The sequence below is a fragment of the Hipposideros armiger genome, unplaced genomic scaffold, assembly GCF_001890085.2.
Source record: "Hipposideros armiger isolate ML-2016 unplaced genomic scaffold, ASM189008v1 scaffold_18, whole genome shotgun sequence".
Lineage (NCBI taxonomy): Eukaryota > Metazoa > Chordata > Mammalia > Chiroptera > Hipposideridae > Hipposideros > Hipposideros armiger.
In genome coordinates, this window is record NW_017731368.1 from 4,571,296 (window position 1) to 4,588,718 (window position 17,423).

The following is a 17,423-nucleotide window of genomic DNA, read 5'->3' on the forward strand; positions in this document are numbered from 1 at the left end:
AGGTGAGGTAAAACCTAACGTTAGGGGCTGGCCGAGTGGCGTGTTGGTTAAGAGCTGGCTTGGGATGCCAGAGAGCCCCGGTTCGGATCCCACATATAAGGGCCAGTAACACTGCCCTCCACAGCTAAGATGCTGAACAACAGCTCGATCTGGAGCTGGGCTGCCGTGAGTCGCTGGCTATGGTGTGGGCTGCAGCCCCTGCTGCAGTGGGTTGCCATGGGCTACCGTGCGTAGCCAGCAGCCAACGTGGGTGGCCAGCAGCCTCTGTGAGTGGCCGTCCAGAAGCCGGCGACTGATCTGCCTCGCCCGGGAAGAGCGCAATGATGGTGCCAACTTGGGCCAGTGAAGCAACGTCCTCCACAACTAGACTGAAGAACAAAAGGACAGCAATTTGTCTGTTCCCCTTCCCCCAATTCCCCAGCACTGTTCCCATCCCCCAATTCCCCAATAAAAATCTTAAAAAAAAAACAAACTAACATTAGGCTTCAGGAATAGCTCTGGAAAATCTGGAAGAAAAAATGGGTTTTTACTGACTTCCCTACCACCTATCACAAATGTACAGCAATACACACCAATGTGAACGCCTATTTACATTTCACACTCACATCATAAAACCTAAAAACTTTCTTCAAGATTCTGGAAGGATTTAATATACATACAGATGGTGTGTGGGCTTTGGAACTCAACAGACCTGAAATTCCAGCCCCATCAATGGATGTTCTTTGAAAAATTATCCTCCCTCTACCGGATTTCGTCAACTGTAAAATAGATTTAGTAGTACCTGTCTCCTAGATTATTGTGAATATTAAATGAGTTCATTTCTGGACTGTCTCCAGGACACAGTAAAGGACTACTGGGTCAGTGCCCAGCACACATTAGGAGCATACACATTGCTCATGTTCTTAATATCTCCATTTTCTCTTAGCAAAGCCAAAAATCAAAGGAAGAATGTGACTGGAGGTTTTGTTTTTGTTTTTGTTTTTTTGTTTTTTAAGATTTTATTGGGGAATTGGGGAAGGGGACCAGCCAAGTTGTTGTACTTCAATCTTCATTGTGGAGGGACCCAGTCGCCATCTGGCTTCCTGTCAGCAGCTCGTCCTCTAAGCTCAAGGTGCTGTGTTCAATCTTAGTTACGGGTGGGCGTAGCCACCATCCCATGCGGGAGTCGAACCAGCAACCTTGTTAAGAAGCACATGCTCTATCCACTGAGCCATCTGGGCAGCAGCTCAGCTCAAGATGCCAAGTTCAGTCTTAGTTGCGGGTGACCTTAGACCACCATCGAACAGGAAATCTTGTTGTTACACCAGCTGAGCCATCCTGCCACCTGTTGGCAGCTCAGCAACACCTCAGCTCAGGCGCAGCATCACTGGCCCATGTGGGAATCGAACCAGCGGCCCCATTCCTCAGAGCTTGTGCTCTTAAGCCAACTCTTAACCAATTCAGCCACTCGGCCAGCCCGTGCCTGGAGGTTTAAGGCCTCAGGGATACACTGGTGGAGCGACATTTTCAGTTGACAGATGTTTATGTATGTGTGTGGGAGAGAAGGTCACATTCCACAGGCCAGCTCTGACCAAGGCTGGAACCAGCCTTCTCTGCCTTATAACTCGCGGTTAGGCAGAAAAGGCTGTGGTTTAGGAAGGGCAGGAGAGGAGCAGGAGGAGATGGGGATCCAGGCAGGGTGTGATTTGCGTTGGTTCAAGCAGGAGACTTGGGCCCAGGGGCGATGGAGCTGGAGGGCGGGGACAGACGGGAGAGTTCCTCGGGAAGTAAAATCATGGAGTCTCGACGATTATTTGGATCTTCAAGGTGACAGACACTGAGGCACCTGTGATGCCACACAGATCTGGGGTGTGGGCGACTGGATAGGTGGGGACCTCCCACGGAGATGGTGAACTCAGGAAGAGAAGCAGACGCGAGTGGGAAGACATTGAGTTCCCTTTCCCACATGTTGACTTAGATGCCTAAGGAATTCTAGGTGGAAATGTTTACCAGACACCTGAATTTGTACCTGTTTGGGATTCGAGAAAGAGAAAGAGCAATGGCCTGTGGTCGCCGCAGAAAATGAGATGGCCCGTGTAGGGGATGAGCCTTGCCTGGGCAGAGGAAACAGCCACCAAACAACTCTCTTTTCTGGAGAGGATGCTACCAAGGGTCCTTAGGACAGCTGGTCAGCATCCTGGCCTGGGGAGCTTAGAGAGCATCGTCTAAATCTCATTTTGCAGATGAAGAAACTGGAGGCTGAGATGCCGCACAGGCCTTCTCCAGGGTCCCACAGCAAGTGCCACCAGGACCAGCCCCAGGTCTCCGAGGTCACCCCTTCTCCACAAGGAGGGGTCTTCATCTGCACTTCCTCCCCTCGCTCTCCCTGGACCAGGCTAGGCTGAGAAAGGATGAAGAAATGGCCAAATGCAAAAGGAAGATTAGAAACAGGAGCAGCAGCTGTGATGGGACAAGAAAGAAAGAGCAAGGCTTGATCGGGACTTGAGCGCATGGCCCCGAAATATTCACAAGAACCAAAAGCCAACAGAGGGGCGCAGGCCGAGTGGCTCAGTTGGTTAAGAGCTTGCTCAAGAGTGCGAGCTCTGAGTAACAGCAGTTCGATCCTGGCCCGAGCTGAGCTGCTGCTGAGCTGCCAACAAGTGGCAGGATGGCTCAGCTAAAAAAAAAAAAAAAGCCAACAGAGAAAGACTTCACAGAAACCGCCTTCCTGCTCAGCCATTCTCTCTGCTGGACAGTCACTCACCTTTCAAGTGCATTTCTCAGAGAAAGGGTTTAGGCCAGTGCTCTTCAAACTTGTTTTGCTAGCATTCTCTGAACACTTTTACTGTTAGTGCACAACTGATCAAAACATCATAGGTAAGGCCGGCCAAGTGGCACGTTGGTTAGGAGTTGGCTTGGGACATCAGCTCTGAGCAGCAGGGCCCCGGTTTGGATCCCACATGAGGGCCAGTGACCCTGCGCCCTCTACAGCTAAGATGGTGAACAACAGCTCGACCTGGAGCTGGGCTGCCGTGAGTGGGCTGCAGTGGGCTGCCATGAGCCGCCGTCCAATGGCCGGTGACCGACTGCCTCAGCCGGGAAGAGCACAATGATAATACCAACATGGGCCAGTGAAGCAACGTCCTCCACAACTAGACTGAAGAACAAAAGGACAGCAACTTGCCTGTTCCCCTTCCCCAATAAAAAGAAAGTCTTTAAAAAGAAATTGAAAAAAAAAATCACAGGTATAGTATGCATTTTTATAAATAGGAATCTCTTAATTGGATGGATTTTTTCTTTTTTAATTGGCTCATGCTTCCTAGAATGAAGTAGGGTTCAGCATCAATAGCATTCCAATTCTTCACTTTTAGAGTTGAAAATGTTGAGAAACTTGGATGCGATAACAGTTGGTGGGACTGCACAGTGATGTCACTTAATACTTGAACTTCTCAGGTACAGGTGAAAAGCACTCTGTCATTGGAAATCACTAACCTTACAAAAGGAGTTTTCACCCAGTCTTTCACTTGTTCCACACCTACACCAACATTTCAATTCATCCCTTTGTTTGATATCCCCAAGGCTTTTAATGCACCAGGACAACACCCCATGGCAGAGGTGCGAAAAGAGGCCTCAACTGTCACTTCTAGAGTAACACAGAAGCTGACAATCTAGAAACCGACTTCCTAATAGTTCTTATAAACCATGGAAAATTCTCCAAATTTTCTACCTCTGAGCTAAGGCTGGGACTAGTGATGTGAGAGAGGCACTTATCTGGGGTAGAAAATTTAAGGATGAGCCAAAAAAACTCAGTGATCATGATAAATAATATTTAAATGTGACATTTTTTAAAATCAAAATTAATGCAAAAAATCCATGATGAGCAAAAATGTCAAACTTTTAAATAAAAACAAGATCCCAGGACAGGTGGACCCTAGCCTGAAGTCCACAAGTCTCAGTGTCTCAAACGTGAAAGAGCCTTTGTGGCTGAAGACTAGGTAACGATTCTCTTGCCCATACTGCCACCTGCTGCTGGAAGTAGGTAATGCTTGCTGCCTGCCCGAGTGGTGCCTCTCCACCAGCACCCAAGCTTACGCCCAGAGGCAAGGGTACCTTCTTGCAGTAGCCCCCCCCGCCACTTCAGGAAATCTCCCTGCCCTGCGCACCCCGCACAAAAGCAGCCACTCTCCGCCAAGCTGCACCAACTTTATTTTGCAAAAGGAGGCTCCAAGCGCGCGGAGGGTGCCTGCGAGCAGGGTTCCGGGGCTGGAAGGTCCCCACAGCCCCTTACCTCCCTTCTCCGGCCCCCCAAGACTCCCGCCCCTCCCCCAGACCCCCATAGCTCTTCCTCCTCGCCCCTCCTCCGGGTCCCCGCGGGACCCTGCCCTTCTCCAGTCCCCCAGGGCTACACGATGGCGAACTGGCAGATGTACGGCAGCTGGTCGCGGCAACGCTTGTCGAACCATTTGCCGTTGGCCGCGCCGGCCAGGGCTGCGCAGTTCTCGGCCTTGCCGCCGTCGGGCTGCGCCGTGATCTCCGTCTCCCAGTTCTTGTAGGTGATGTGGCCGCCGGTCATGTCCACCCAGGTGCCCTCCGCCGCCATGTCGTTGAGGCCCAGCCAGATCTCAGCTTCGCTGCCCACGCTCTGGCGCAGATACTCGTACAGCGCGTCGTTCTCCAAGCCCGTCTGCGGGGTGCCCAGCGTGCCCCCACGCGAGATGCAGTCCTCGCTCGCCTCGTGGAAGGTCTTCGCCTGGGCAAAGGCCAGAAAGCACTTCATGTGCACCTTGGTGCCCTTCAGGCAGACTGGGAGGGGGAGAAATGGCCGTCACGAAAGTCTCCGGGTTCCTGAGCCAACCAGCCAACCGCCAGGGCTGGCCCACCAGCCTCCTTCCCACCCCATCCATCCTACGCACGGATCCTGCATGGCCCCCAGACCCAGGCCAGAGGGCTGTGCCGCGGTGGGCGGTACGCACAGCCCAGGTCCCCATTCAAGAGGCCTGGTGCCGCTGCTGCTAGGAGTGAGGACAGCTCCTTAGCTGCAGATAGCACCTAACTCAAGGTCACACCCCTTCCCTGGATGCCACAACCAGTGCTGGAGGGATGTGGGAGTGCAAAGGTGGGTCATCTCTCCCTGAGGCAGGGCTCTTCCTGCTTGGAACTCCATGGGGTGGCAGAAGCAGGCCTGCACCCCTGCTCAGCCCCGCTCTGCCCAGGTCTGCTTCCCCCCTTCTCTAAACAGGTGTGGATCCAAGATACCTAGGTACCACACTCCAGGTACCCAGAACCCCAAATCCATGCCCAAGAGGCCCAAGCAAGCTCCCAGCACCTGCCAGGGGGCTCGGCCTAGCAAACATGGCCCCTGTGTTCCAGGGGACTAGGTTTATAGACCGGTGGGGGAGGCAGACGTTTAAGTCAACAAATGAATAGATCATTACAAACCGCAATAAAATTAGATAAAGGAGGAAACATCCTTCTGTGAGAGCTTATAACTCAGGAGCCTGATTGAGAAGAGGAATTAGAGATTCTCGGGATGGTGAGGCTGGAGACATTTATCAGGCTGCCAGAGCAGCAGGTGCAAAGGCCCTGTGGTGGAGGTACAGTGTGGCACATTAGAGGGACAGAAGGATGACAGTGTGAACGCTGAAAGAAAGCATCTAAGTGGGAGGGAAAGCTGCCCAGTGAAAAGGGTCTTGGAGATGTCCAAGGAATCAGGAGGGGAGGGCTCACGGCCCAGGAGATGGAGGTACCTTGGTCAGAGAAGCAACAGGTGAGAGGGTGGCTGTGGGCACAGGGAGGTTTGTAGATTTCCTAAGGAGGAGTCAAGGTGATTCCCAGATGGTGACTTGAGAGGCAGCAGAGCAGAGCTAAGAGCAAGGCCCTGCTCCTGTCGGCTGTTGACAAGACACTCAGCTTCTGTGTGGAAAATGGAGGTGGGGTTATAGCAGTCCGCCCACCGCATGGGTTTTCTGTGAAGAATGAGTCAAGTACATAAAGCACTTAGAGCAGTGCCAGGCCCGTCGTAACTCGCGTGTGAGTTACCTATTATTGTCGGCCTACATTCTCTGCGTGCTCCAGGGCAAGGTCACTGAGGAGCAGGTGAGGCTGAGATGCACGGAAAATGAAGATGGTTATGAGAGATGCATGGTGGAGAGAGACAGAAAGAGAGAATAGGTTGCCCAGGTAGGCTAGCCAGGTAGTTCTGGGGCAGGTGGCTGCACCCTGACGGTGCCCCCAGGCTCTGCAGCTGTGTGACTTTGTCCATCCTTGCTTGGCTGGTTAGGGCCGGGAAGACCAGAGCCCACCTCACCTTGCAGCTGGCACGCACCTGCAGGCTGCTTCCATTCAGATCCTAATCTGTGCTAACCCGCCAGGTGCATGCAGACAAGGAACAGGACCTCTGCCTGCTTCCGTTTCCCCATCTTCAGCATAATTATGATGATTGACAGTGGCAGCATCAGCCAAGCCGCTAACACGCGGGAGTGAAGGGCTGTGAGGGTTGTGGGGGGCTGGCTGAGTGGAGGGCTCCTGGGAGCCCATTAGGGTGGGAGCTGCTGCTCCACAGAGCACTCCAGGGCTCCCACTTCTGGTGAGCGATGATGGGTCCCTGTGGAAGAGCTTTTATCCTTTGGGACATTCCCACTGCCGCACGTGTCAGGGGATCTCCCCGAGAGGAAGCCGGCTGAGGAGGGTGTGCCCTGAACGGGTGCCCTGGCGAACAGCACTGGCCTTGGGGAGCCAGCTGGGGCCCTGGTGCTGGCTGGAGGCTACAGGCTGGCTGCCGGCCTGAGCCCTTCTCTCTGGCGCACTCCTGGCCCGAGACGCCACCGTCTGCACTCACCTGTCTGCAGGGCCTGCTGCTCCTTCAGCAAGGCCACCTCCTGGGACAGGCTCTCCAGTTGGTTCTTGAGCTCCTCAAACATCTTCGGACTCACAACATCTAGGGTGAAGTGAGCAGGAAGTGGAGATGATCACAAACGTGATAAAGGCCGTGGGATTGGGGTGGGGGCAGGGGCTGGCCGTGTGGACCCTACCTCTGTCAACCACAAGGGGACGAGGGGACGCCCCTCGACCTTGTACCTCAGTATACTTTCTCTCTCTCTGTCCCTGCTGATGGTCATCTAAGTAATTGCTCATAACAGTCCTTCTGCCCGGGGGACCCAGCCTTCACTTGTTCCTGCTAAAGTGAGACCCGTGTCACATTTATTTAGGAGTGTTGCCGAGGATCAGAAAGGGCTGGGATTGGCAGGGGCTGGGCTGGGGGTGCGGGCAGAGCCTTCAGTGACCCCCAACCACTCGACCACCCTCTCAGCTCCAGAAGAGAACAGAGCACAGGAGGCAGGGCGGAGGCCCTTGAGACCTCCTGGGCTCACCTCCCCAAGCCGGAGGGACAAGACACAGATGAGCAAAGCAGGTGCCCCCGCCTGGGGCTGAGTGTGGCAGCACAGGTAAGCGTGTGTGTGGGCTCTGGGGTCACGCGGATGGGGGGCTCCTGGAGCAAGTTGCTCAGCCTCTCTGAATTCAGTTTTCTCATCTGTAAAATGGGGTGATAGTAGCCCCACCTCAGAGGACTCTGAAGAAGACTAGAGACTAAGAGAAATAAACCATGTGAACAGTGCTGGGCTCATAATCAGTGCTGTGGCCCCGATCACGTGTCTCTTGCAGATAAGAAACGGGCCAGACTGAAGCAGCTTGCCAAAGATCGCAGAGCCAGCAGCTTGCAGGACTGGCCCGGACTCAGGGTCACCTGGCTCCAAACTTGCTCTTCCGCACCCGACAGCACTCAGAGTCCTAGTGAGCCCTCCCGAGCACCAAGGGCCTGCTGGGGTTATGCTGGGAGCTGGTTACGTGGGAGTCAGCAGGGCAGGTGGGCGAGGCCTTTCTATGTGTGTGGAAGCTGCGAGCTCTGTGGGTGGACCCCAGTTCTGCCGAAATTCCGGGGGCTCCAGGAGAGGCTGTGCTCAGCTTAGGGTGGGGAAGGACTTCCACGATCCCCTTGCATGAAGTCCACGGTCATGAGGGGTGAGGTCAGAGCCCTTGTCCATCTATAAGGTGCGTTTGCCGGGGAATCACAGGAAACAAATGCAGGTAAAAACATACTTGTATAGACAGAAATCAGTGATGTGACTCATCAGATATGAGGAAAATGACGGCCAGGTGAGCAAGGCACAAAGGGAGAGCCTGGCGGGGGGTTATGTGTGCCTCGCACTGGGCTTCTACCTCAGCCGGGCCACAGCAGCTCTGAGCATGATGCACCAAACAGGGTACCATGTGAGGAGGTGCAAAGGCACGCAGGGGACAGGACAAATAGGGGCGCACGTCCAGCCCCTAAACCTTGCCTTGGCTGTGCTGGGTCAGGCCAGAGAAAGGGGCGCCTTTCTACAATGTGTCAGCTCAGAGGGGTACCTTTGTCATTTGCTCCGAGGTGCCCGTGTGTACAAGGGAACCTCCAGGGATGGCCAAGGAGCAAGGGACCCACTGAGGAAGGTGTGGGGGTCGAGGGCGTCTGTACAGCTCTGGGCGAGGAGCTGGGAGGCCCGGCTGCGGCCACTGTCTATCTCAGGCCCTCAGACTCGTGATGCGTGTGATTGAAACAGATGTCCTCCAGGCCCCCTCCGCCCCCCGCCCCCCGTCCCTGTTCTGAGGGCCTGTGACCGCTATGAGGCCATCCTGTCCACCTGAGCTTTCGGCCCCCCCTGCATGCCTCACCTCTGGCTGACCCCCATCCAGCTGGCTGGGGCCTCACCCCACACCGAGCATATGAGCTCCCAGAAGCGCCCAGGGTGCTCGCCCTCCTCGCCCTCCCTGGGGGCCGGGGTCGGGGCTTAGCACGCGCTGTTCTTTCCTCCCTTCGCCAGCTTGCTCTCCACCGCTCTGCTGGCCGCCAGTGGCCTCCTCGGCCCTCCCTCCCTGGGGCCCTGGGCCCCCTGCCTCACTCTTGTGCACTGGCCCCCACAAGTAGATTGTTCCTGTGAGTCTCAGTCCTGGCTGCTCGTAGGAATCGCTGGAGATTTGTAGGCAACGCAGCCGCTGGGCCCACCCCAGCTCCCAAGCCAGCATTCCAGCAGTGGGACCCAGGCCCCGGGATCTTAATGTATTCCTGAGATGGTGCTGAATCCGGAGAGAGGACCACTGGGGTTCTGGCATCGGTTCGCATCTTTAGAGCAGGGATGGGGACCCTCAGCATATATGTCTTACGTGAACACAGAGCTCCATAAGCATGTGTTGTGTATGTGCACAGGTGAGTCAGACATGGGAGTGGGTTTGCGAGAGGCGGGGCTGGACGGGACGCTCCACCGTTGCTGTCAGCTCTTCTGCAGGCCCCCGGGGGCCACCTGCATGGGGACCACTCAGGGCCAGGGTTCAAGTGTGACAGCTGGAGTCAACTAAGGCATCGTCTGCTCTGAGCTTCTCCTTTGTCATATGATTAAATACATGATTTACATGATTAAATGGGTAAATACTAAGTCTTCGGTGACTGAGAAATTAGCAACTATTTTCCTCATTCAAAACTTCCATTTGCCTTTGGAACCGGGCACTCTTTACCAAGAACATCCCTTAGTGGCGATTTCAGCTAACAGCCATGCATGGGATTGAGTCTTCTGTTTTTAATGAACATTTTCTAGAAGGTAAAATATATAATTTTTTTAAAAAACCAAATAGTTCAACGAGTTAAACTCTCCTTCCCGATCAAGACTGCCCTTAGCTCCCCAGTTTTTCTTCCCAGAGGTAATCACTGTTAGTAACTCTGGTAGATCCTTCCAGGAAAATTCTATGCATACACAAGTAACTATGTATTTTTATAGAAATCCCTTGTTCAAAACAAATGTCGGCATAGCATCCATTCTGTTTTGGACTTTCCTTCGTTCACTTTACAAACTGAACCTTGGAGATGCTTTTCCATCAGCACCCAGGTATGATGCTCCCATCCTTTGTGTCAGCCCCGTGGGTCCCCACGGTCCTGATGTATCCTTGGGTACTTCACTGCTCGATGGCCAATGGCAATTGTCCATTGACAGAGGAGGCCCAGGGAGGGGCCTGAGGGCAGCCCACGTCCCTTTCCCTGCTTTGCCAGTTTCCTGTGCTCCTGGCCCTGGCCGCCTGTGTCTCTGCCTGGAACTCTTTCCTAGCCTCTGAGCGCTGTGGGGGTGACAGCCCATTCATTGCCATGGCTTCAGCAATGTTGTCTCAACACAGCCGGGGCTGACCTCACTGCAGGCAAAGCTCCAAGGGCAGACTTTGCCGCAGCCAAGGCGCCCCAAGGGCATCCCAAACTCCAGAGGCGACCGAGGGAGAGCAAAGCTGCTTCCAGGGTCCTTGTTTGCTTGCACGTTTGTATTTCCTCAAGGCTGGGCTACACTATAGAACTGAGAGTTAACTTAGTCCTCCCCTGCTCCCAGTGCATCAAGTATATCCTATGTGCCAAGCCCTGGGCTGGGCACTTTGCATGTTTTATATCATTAAATCCTCACGACAACCCTTTGAGCAAATTCCACGATCCCCATTTTGCAGTTGAGAAACCTGAGGTTCAGAGATCCCAAAGCAGAGGCTGTTGGCACTCTGATGAGAGTTGGGCATCTCCAGACGGCCAAGCCAAAGATTTGATTTCTCTAAAATATGGGGGGGGGGGGAGCATGTCAGTTTTGATCTGGAAGATTCTTTCTGACTCTGAGAGTGAGTGACCCTTACAATTCTGGCAACCGCCCCTGCTATTGGAGAACTCTCCCAGGCCCCCGGGGGGAACGTCACTCAAGTTCCCTGGACTCATCCAGAAGTAAAATGAAGCGAAGGGGCCTGAGGACCAGCGAAGGGGAACGTGACCAGCTCCCTGGACGGTGGAAAGGGTCCCCGTCCCCCTCCTTACCTTTCTTGGCATTTGCAGCCTTTTTGACCTTAGGGGTCGGTGGGTCCGTGGTGACCTGGGTCAGAAGGGAGAAGAGGCAGAGAAGCAGGTAGGCCCCCCAAAGCTCCATGCTGCTGCTGCTGCCTGCAGAGGGCCTGGGTCGAGAGCAGTGGCCGTGACCAGGGCTGCACGTCTTAAGACAGCTGCCACAAGGACCTCTGTCCAGGAAACCCTCCCAGACTTGGCCGTGGGCGTGCCAAAGGGGGAAGGCCTGAGAGCCGCAGAGCCTCGCCTCCTGGGGAACACCCACCCAGCAGCCTGGCCCTGTCTTCTAAAACAGTCATTGATTTCTAGGATTCTGAAAAATATATGGTAGTCGTCCGAGCTCAAGCCGTTACATTGGGCAGGCACAGAGTCATGCCCTTCCCTGGCATTAGCTCACAGAGGCCTCCTGCCAGCAACATGAGGGAAGTCCAGTCATGTCCCCCTTTTACAGCTGAGGAAACCGAGGCTCAGGTTAAGGGAATTTCCCACACTGCCCAGGCCACACTTTGGAGAGAGCATTTTGGCTGCTGAGTGGGGGACAGGTTGGGGGACCCAGAGAGGTGGCAGAGGGCATTAAGCCTGTGTCCAACACTAGCCCACAGCTTCACTCTTTCCTACATAACCTGGCAAGTGAGCTCTCTGCACTTCAGGAAGGAGGCTTGCTTAGAGAGCTGTCCATGAGCAGTGAGGCTTGTCTTTGGTTTTCTCATCCTGCAGGTTTCAGAGGTGTGTGCGCATGCATGCATGCATACGTGCATGCACTATACAAAGCACCTGAGAGCCACCTGTGCTATAAAATGACTTTTGTAAAATCACAGCAGGGGAGGTTTTTTGGGGGTTGGGGTCTCCACAGGTTTAGGCTTGGCGTGTCTCCCAAGGAGGGTCTACACAGCCAGGAAGATACAGCAACCGCCCTGCAGAAAGACAAGTTCTTCCCACACTGTAAACTTGTGCCCGTCGCCGGGGCCCGTAGCACTATCGGAACAATGCTTTCAAAGGAAGTCCTGTCTTAGGACAGCACATTGCCCTGCATCATATTTGTGTGCGTGAAAAGCGAGATTTCCTTTAATGTAATCATTAAAAATATATCACCATTTTTTTGTAACCCTGTTTTGGCATGTCATTGTTTTGTTAACTGCTTGGTGGGCCTCAAAAAATGCAAGTGGCCCATGGTGTCTCGACCTCTGAGTTAAAAGCAAGTTGGAAGAGGCCGTCTGGCATAACGACCCCTCAATGTGAGCTGTCGCTTTCCCTTGACCCTGTGAGATGTCCCTGTGTGCTTGCTCAAACCCTTCCTGGGACAAGTAGCTCATTACTCTGCAAAGCAGCTGGTTCCATCATGAGACACTGAGCTTGTTATAAAGTCCCGCTGGTGAGGCAGGTAGGCTGGTGGACTGTCACCGTGGTCCCGGGCGCCAGCCCCTGCAAGAGGAGCAATCACGTAAGGGGCCAGAAGATATCTGAAATAGGACACCGTGTCTTTCTTTGATTGTCTCCGTGTTTCTTTCCTTTTCTCTCAACTGTTCCTCTACCATATGGTTCCTGGACTTTTTTACCTTCTGGAAAGACACCTTTGGATAGAATTTTGCTTGTTATTGTCCTCCCAAAACATGTTCTCGAGGGGCCTGCCTGTGGTCAGACTGGACACTCTTCCGAAAGCCACAGATGCACGGGCTCTTTGCAGCAACCATGCCTCACTGCTGCCAGTGTTGGGCCTATGGCCATTAATACCCAGGTCCCCTTGTTCCCCGCAGCTCTCCCCGGCCAGAGGAGGACAACCACTGCGGCCAACAGCCCTGGGGGAGGCCATGGAGTTTCTCCTTCCAACACGAAACACCTATCTCTGCTGGCACCATCCCCAAGCTCTGCCAGCCAGTCGGGCAGCAAGTGGCAGGGACAGGGGCTGCTTCAGCCAGGAAAATGTCCTGGGTTAATGTTTGCTGAGTGACCTTCCCTCAAGGCAATGCCCGTGTGCTAAGGCACCGCCCTCAGGGCCCACTCTGTTCACACCAGTTTTCCTACACAAAGAATGGTCTTCGTGACAAAGCCCAGAGGCAGAAAAATCACAAGAGTCCTAAAAGACACATTTCAGTTTTCAAGTTTTTGTTGTTTTGTTTTTCCTCCAAAGCTGTTGGAAATCTGAGTTGTATGAAACAAGCTCTGGCCACCCCACCCATGTCAGCCCCAACAGCATGAAAACTTCTGGCCCCACACGGAGCGTCCCCCACCCCCCGCTGTCGCCCTGCACAGATGTTTCCTTTCGGAGTCACTGGCCCTGTGTCAGCAGAAATGTGGCCTGCCTATGGCGGCAGAGGGCTTTCCAGGCTCTCTTCAAAGGTAAGAGCATCTGGGGTGCATGTCTCCAAGAATACTGCGAGGGCAGTCTCAGCGCTTAGCCAAAGCCAAAGGGCCTATGACCTTGACCTCCACGACCCCATTAGGAAAAGTCATTTGTTCCTTTTCAAACCTTGTCAGCCTGGTGCTCTGTCACTCATTCAAGTTCTATGGTCTTGTGGTTAGGTCTCTTCCATCTTTCGGTGAGCTTGGACTTCTGGTCTGTGAACTTCACGTGGGCTCCTCAGTCCAGCTGCCCCTAGGTGGGTCAGGATGGCTGGAGTGGGCTGGAGTTGCGATATTTCCCTTCCTCCATGTCCGTTAGGTTCTGATAAAACCCCAGCAGGGTAGGCTCTGGGGACAGTTTCTCCTGAGGGCAGGCCTTGTGAAAAAGAACAAAGCTGGTGTATTTCAAGATGGTTCCTTTTTCCCTCTTCCTGCCCCGGAAGTGCAAGACGGTTTTTCTCTGAAATTCACTGTGAGAACCAGGCTGAGCCCCTGGAAATAAAATGCACAAAAGTGTGGGGCCCCTGACGACAAGGTTCCCCTGGAGTTTGCAGCTCCCAGAGTCGTGCTCACCGAGCCTGTAGCAGTTCATCAGTTACAGTCCAGGCTTCTTTCTCCTGGTTCCCCCGCAGGTTTCCGTGGGTTTCCGCTCCAGCAAGTTGTGGTCTCTGAATTTGCCTGTTGGTGTCTCCCATCTGGGCAGCAGTGGCTGGCCCTATGACCCCACCTCTCTCTGTCTAATAAGAGTCGCGGCTTTTTAAGTTTGTTCAGTTCTAGCACCTCCCCCTCAATGACTTCAGGTGATTGCCAGGTCCAAACTTCAGGGGGCTCGCCCAGCAGCAAATGGGGAGCAATTGCAGACCTCCTTGCCAGGACATTAACCCTCCTTTCCAGCCATGGCCCAGGTCCCACACCCCCGAGGTCACTCCCATCTCCACCCCCCGGTACATGCCGAGCCAGGTCTTATGAGGAACCTAGTTCTTACCACAGCAGGGACTTCCCAGCTCGGGCTGCTGTAGTCGGACCCTAGTCCTTGGTCTAGGGGTGGGGGCTTCTTCTGCCTGCCCAAAGCACTCAGGGGAACAGGGGGACCAAGACCCTGTCTTTATCCCAGGTATGTCCCTTTCTTTCCTGATGAAAGCCCTGATTTTGGCAAAGGAAACCTGCCAACAATGTGCCTTCAGTCTCCTTTGCAGCTCTACCCTCCTCCACAAGCAGGCCAGCACATTCCACCCTGTAGTTGCAGATCTTTATTTATTTATTATTTATTTTTATTTATTTATTTGTTTGTTTGTTTGCTTATTATTTATTTATTTATAGCTGAGCCATCCTGATACCTGTTGGCAGCTCAGCTAGGGCAGTGAATGGAACTGGCGACCCTGTTGCTCAGCTCACACTCTTGAGCAAGCTCTTAACCAACTGAGCCACTCGGCTGGCCGCAGATCTTACTTTAAACTGTGCTGAGAAGGTCTCCTGGTTTTTATAGCATACCACAAGGTAATAGTTGGATGATGGGCCTGCCATTTTTTTCAAGGCTTTTCATAGCACTCAACAATTGTTATAATTACCACTGATCTCATACTACTGTGTGGCAGGGCTTTTGTATAACCCAACGCTTCACCCTCCTCCTGTACCCCATCTCAACCCACCACAGGCAAATCTTGGTAATGACGATGCTATAGCATGTCCTGGCTTATCACCAACTCACAGGGCCTCTGCTGCCATCTGCCAATGATGGACCCAGTTCCCAAATCCCATTCTAAGGCCACGTCTAGGGCCCCCAAGATAAAGCCTGATACAAGGATCCATGTTCCTACTTTATCGGGGAGGTGGTCCCACGGAGAGCAGGAGGGAAGGGATGGGGCGAGTGAAACAGGGCGGAAAAGAGCTGACGGCAGTCATGAGCGCTAAGGCGTGGTCCCGCCAGCACGTTTTGACAAGTGGATGAAATTCTCTCAGAACTGTCCACCCAAGGATCCAACGAAGAACCGTTCCTCCACTGGCTCCTGCCCCCCAGGGATTGCGGGTTAGCTCAGGAGGCGTTCAGGCCCTGCCACTTCCGGGCTGCACATCCTTTGAAGCCAAGTGGGCCCCCGCCAGTGTCCCGTGACTGTGTCAGAGGAGCCTAAGAGCAGGAAGCCAAACGCGACGGGCAGCACCGGAAGCAAGACTAACACGAGGCGAATCGAAGCCTGTCCTGCAGCTGTGCTTGGCCAGGGGCATCCTGACACGTGAGGCTGTATCGAACCATCTTCCCCCCAACCGGCACTTATCCTATGGCCATTCTTGGCGGGGGTGGAAATAATACTGGGATAAACTTCTTTATATTTCATGTTTTCACTCCCCTGCATCTCTTATTTGCTGGGGTTCCATTCCCAGAAGCGGAAATACTAGGTCAAAGGCAATGCACATTTTTCTTTGCACATTTTTCAAGGCTTTTAACATGCACTGCCAGGTTATTTCCCAAAAGTTTGGAATAGCATAGACTTATGCTGTTGGCAGTTTATCTGTGAGACCACTGCCTCGGTCAGCAATATGCAAATGACTGTTAATATTCTCAATTCGTGTGTCTTACAGGCTTGACTGTACGTGATTTGGGAGACCAAGGAATCACAAATACAAGGAAACAAATTTGAATATTCCACGTTGCACTCTCCCCTCCCCCGAGCTCTTAATTGCCTTTTGGCTGACTCCAGTGTTCCCTCCCTTCCCTCCCTGATGTTTATTTAATGGCCACTAACGACAGCTCTGGACAGCTCTGGTCATCGGATGAAGCGTGGGTTTCTCCAGGGCAGTCTTTTCCCAAGCCTTTGCCTTCAGCTGTTTTTTTCTTATTCTGAGAGCTGCAGTTATCAGATATTTCCAAGAAACGCCTCTCTTGGTGAGGCCTTGCTCATGTGGTGTTCTGTTTCATTTGTGATGCACACTTTTTCCAGGTAAGGGTGGCCGTGAGGGAAAGGTGTGGGGTAGCAGACAGATGTTACCATGCCCCCTCCCTCTAGCTTCCCTGTAACTGCTTAGCCAGTCAGCCTAGCTGAGACGCTGTCATACAACTGGCCTGGCCACACCTCGACCCTGTGCGTCATCTGTCTGATGTCCTAAATCATTAAGACCAAAGGCTTCTGAACTTTATTCAGACTCTCGCTGCATCTTGACCCCTGTCAGCATTCCAGGACAGGCAAACAGGAACAGGGAGGAGGGACAGGCTGGCTTCTGTGTCGTCGGGAGTACTGTCATGGCGCCTGTAGGAAGGACCACTGGGAAAACATGAAAAAATACTGAAAACCCAGGCTGTATTCTCAACGGGGCAGCAGCTCCAAGTCCAAGTCTAGGAGCTGCTTCTCTCCACAGGGATGGACCTGGCCGTGCCGGGAAGAGGTGCCCATGCCAGGACATTGGGAGCCAGTCTGCAGGGGCTTCAGCTCACGTTACGTTCTTTCCATTAGGCAATAAATTCCTAACTCCTTCCCCTGTCTGTCTAACTGTAATGCAGAGAGCAAATGCCACAGCTGAAACACTCTCCCTGGTGAAGCAGCTCCTTTTCCAGGGTTCTTTATGGTTGACCGGGGAGGCTCGGGGCCCCTGGAGAAAAACAAACACTGCTCAGCCCAGGAACGGCCATGATTCCAACAGCCTGCACTCTCAGCAGAACATGGGCTTAAGGGAAGAGCCTTGTGGGGCCACTGAGAATGGCCTTCCCTCTGTCCCCAGGGTATGAAGGCAGGCTGAGTAATCAAATGACAACATCTGTAAAGCAGCCTTCTTAATGTTGACAAAACAAGAAAACTTACAAAACACCAGGGAGTGGTTATAAAACACAAAGCAATTTCAAAACAAGAGTGAAAAGAAAGGTTGGCTAAGGACCAAAGCGGCCCTAGGGAGCTTGGCCTGGATCTCTCAGAGGGCAGGGAGTGAGGACTGGGCTTCCCTGGACTCGGGGAGGCTAGGCAGCCCCGCAGAGGCCCTGGGTGTGTACCGGGCAGAGCACGTCCTCCTTTCTCCTCCCCTAGAAGCAACAAGTACACAAGAGAAACGCACCTTTGTGTGTGCGCGTAATTCTTATACTGAAAGCTCTGCAGAAAAAAAAAACTTTCACAAAAAACGTATCATAAGCATTTCCTTTAAACCATGTTTCTGGTCGGTCCCTATTCCAATGTGCTTGTGGTTGTTTTGAATTCCTGCAGCAGGAGATAAATGGACCTTCCCTGGGAAGGTCCAC

The 17,423-nt window shown here is 53.2% G+C and overlaps 1 protein-coding gene across 1 annotated transcript; it reads right to left on the reverse strand.

Annotated features, from left to right (window-relative positions):
- Positions 1–4,307: 4,307 nt before the first annotated feature.
- On the reverse strand, positions 4,308–11,061 carry CLEC3B (C-type lectin domain family 3 member B). The gene is made up of 3 exons (XM_019633866.1): positions 10,841–11,061; positions 6,818–6,916; positions 4,308–4,782 (listed from the first exon to the last, which is right to left on the reverse strand). The coding sequence occupies exons 1-3, from the start codon at positions 10,947–10,949 to the stop codon at positions 4,382–4,384; spliced, it is 609 nt and encodes a 202-aa protein (XP_019489411.1). The 5' UTR covers positions 10,950–11,061; the 3' UTR covers positions 4,308–4,381.
- Between the last annotated feature and the right edge of the window lie 6,362 nt (positions 11,062–17,423).

Bases quoted from the DNA above. Each gene is read 5' to 3' on its own strand.
- CLEC3B (XM_019633866.1), bottom strand. From the start codon at position 10,949: ATGGAGCTTTGGGGGGCCTACCTGCTTCTCTGCCTCTTCTCCCTTCTG. The intron at 6,917-10,840 runs GTAAGGAGGGGG...ACTTCACCCTAG, and splicing joins GGCTGCAAATGCCAAGAAAG to ATGTTGTGAGTCCGAAGATG. The intron at 4,783-6,817 runs GTGAGTGCAGAC...TCCCCCTCCCAG, and splicing joins GCAGCAGGCCCTGCAGACAG to TCTGCCTGAAGGGCACCAAG.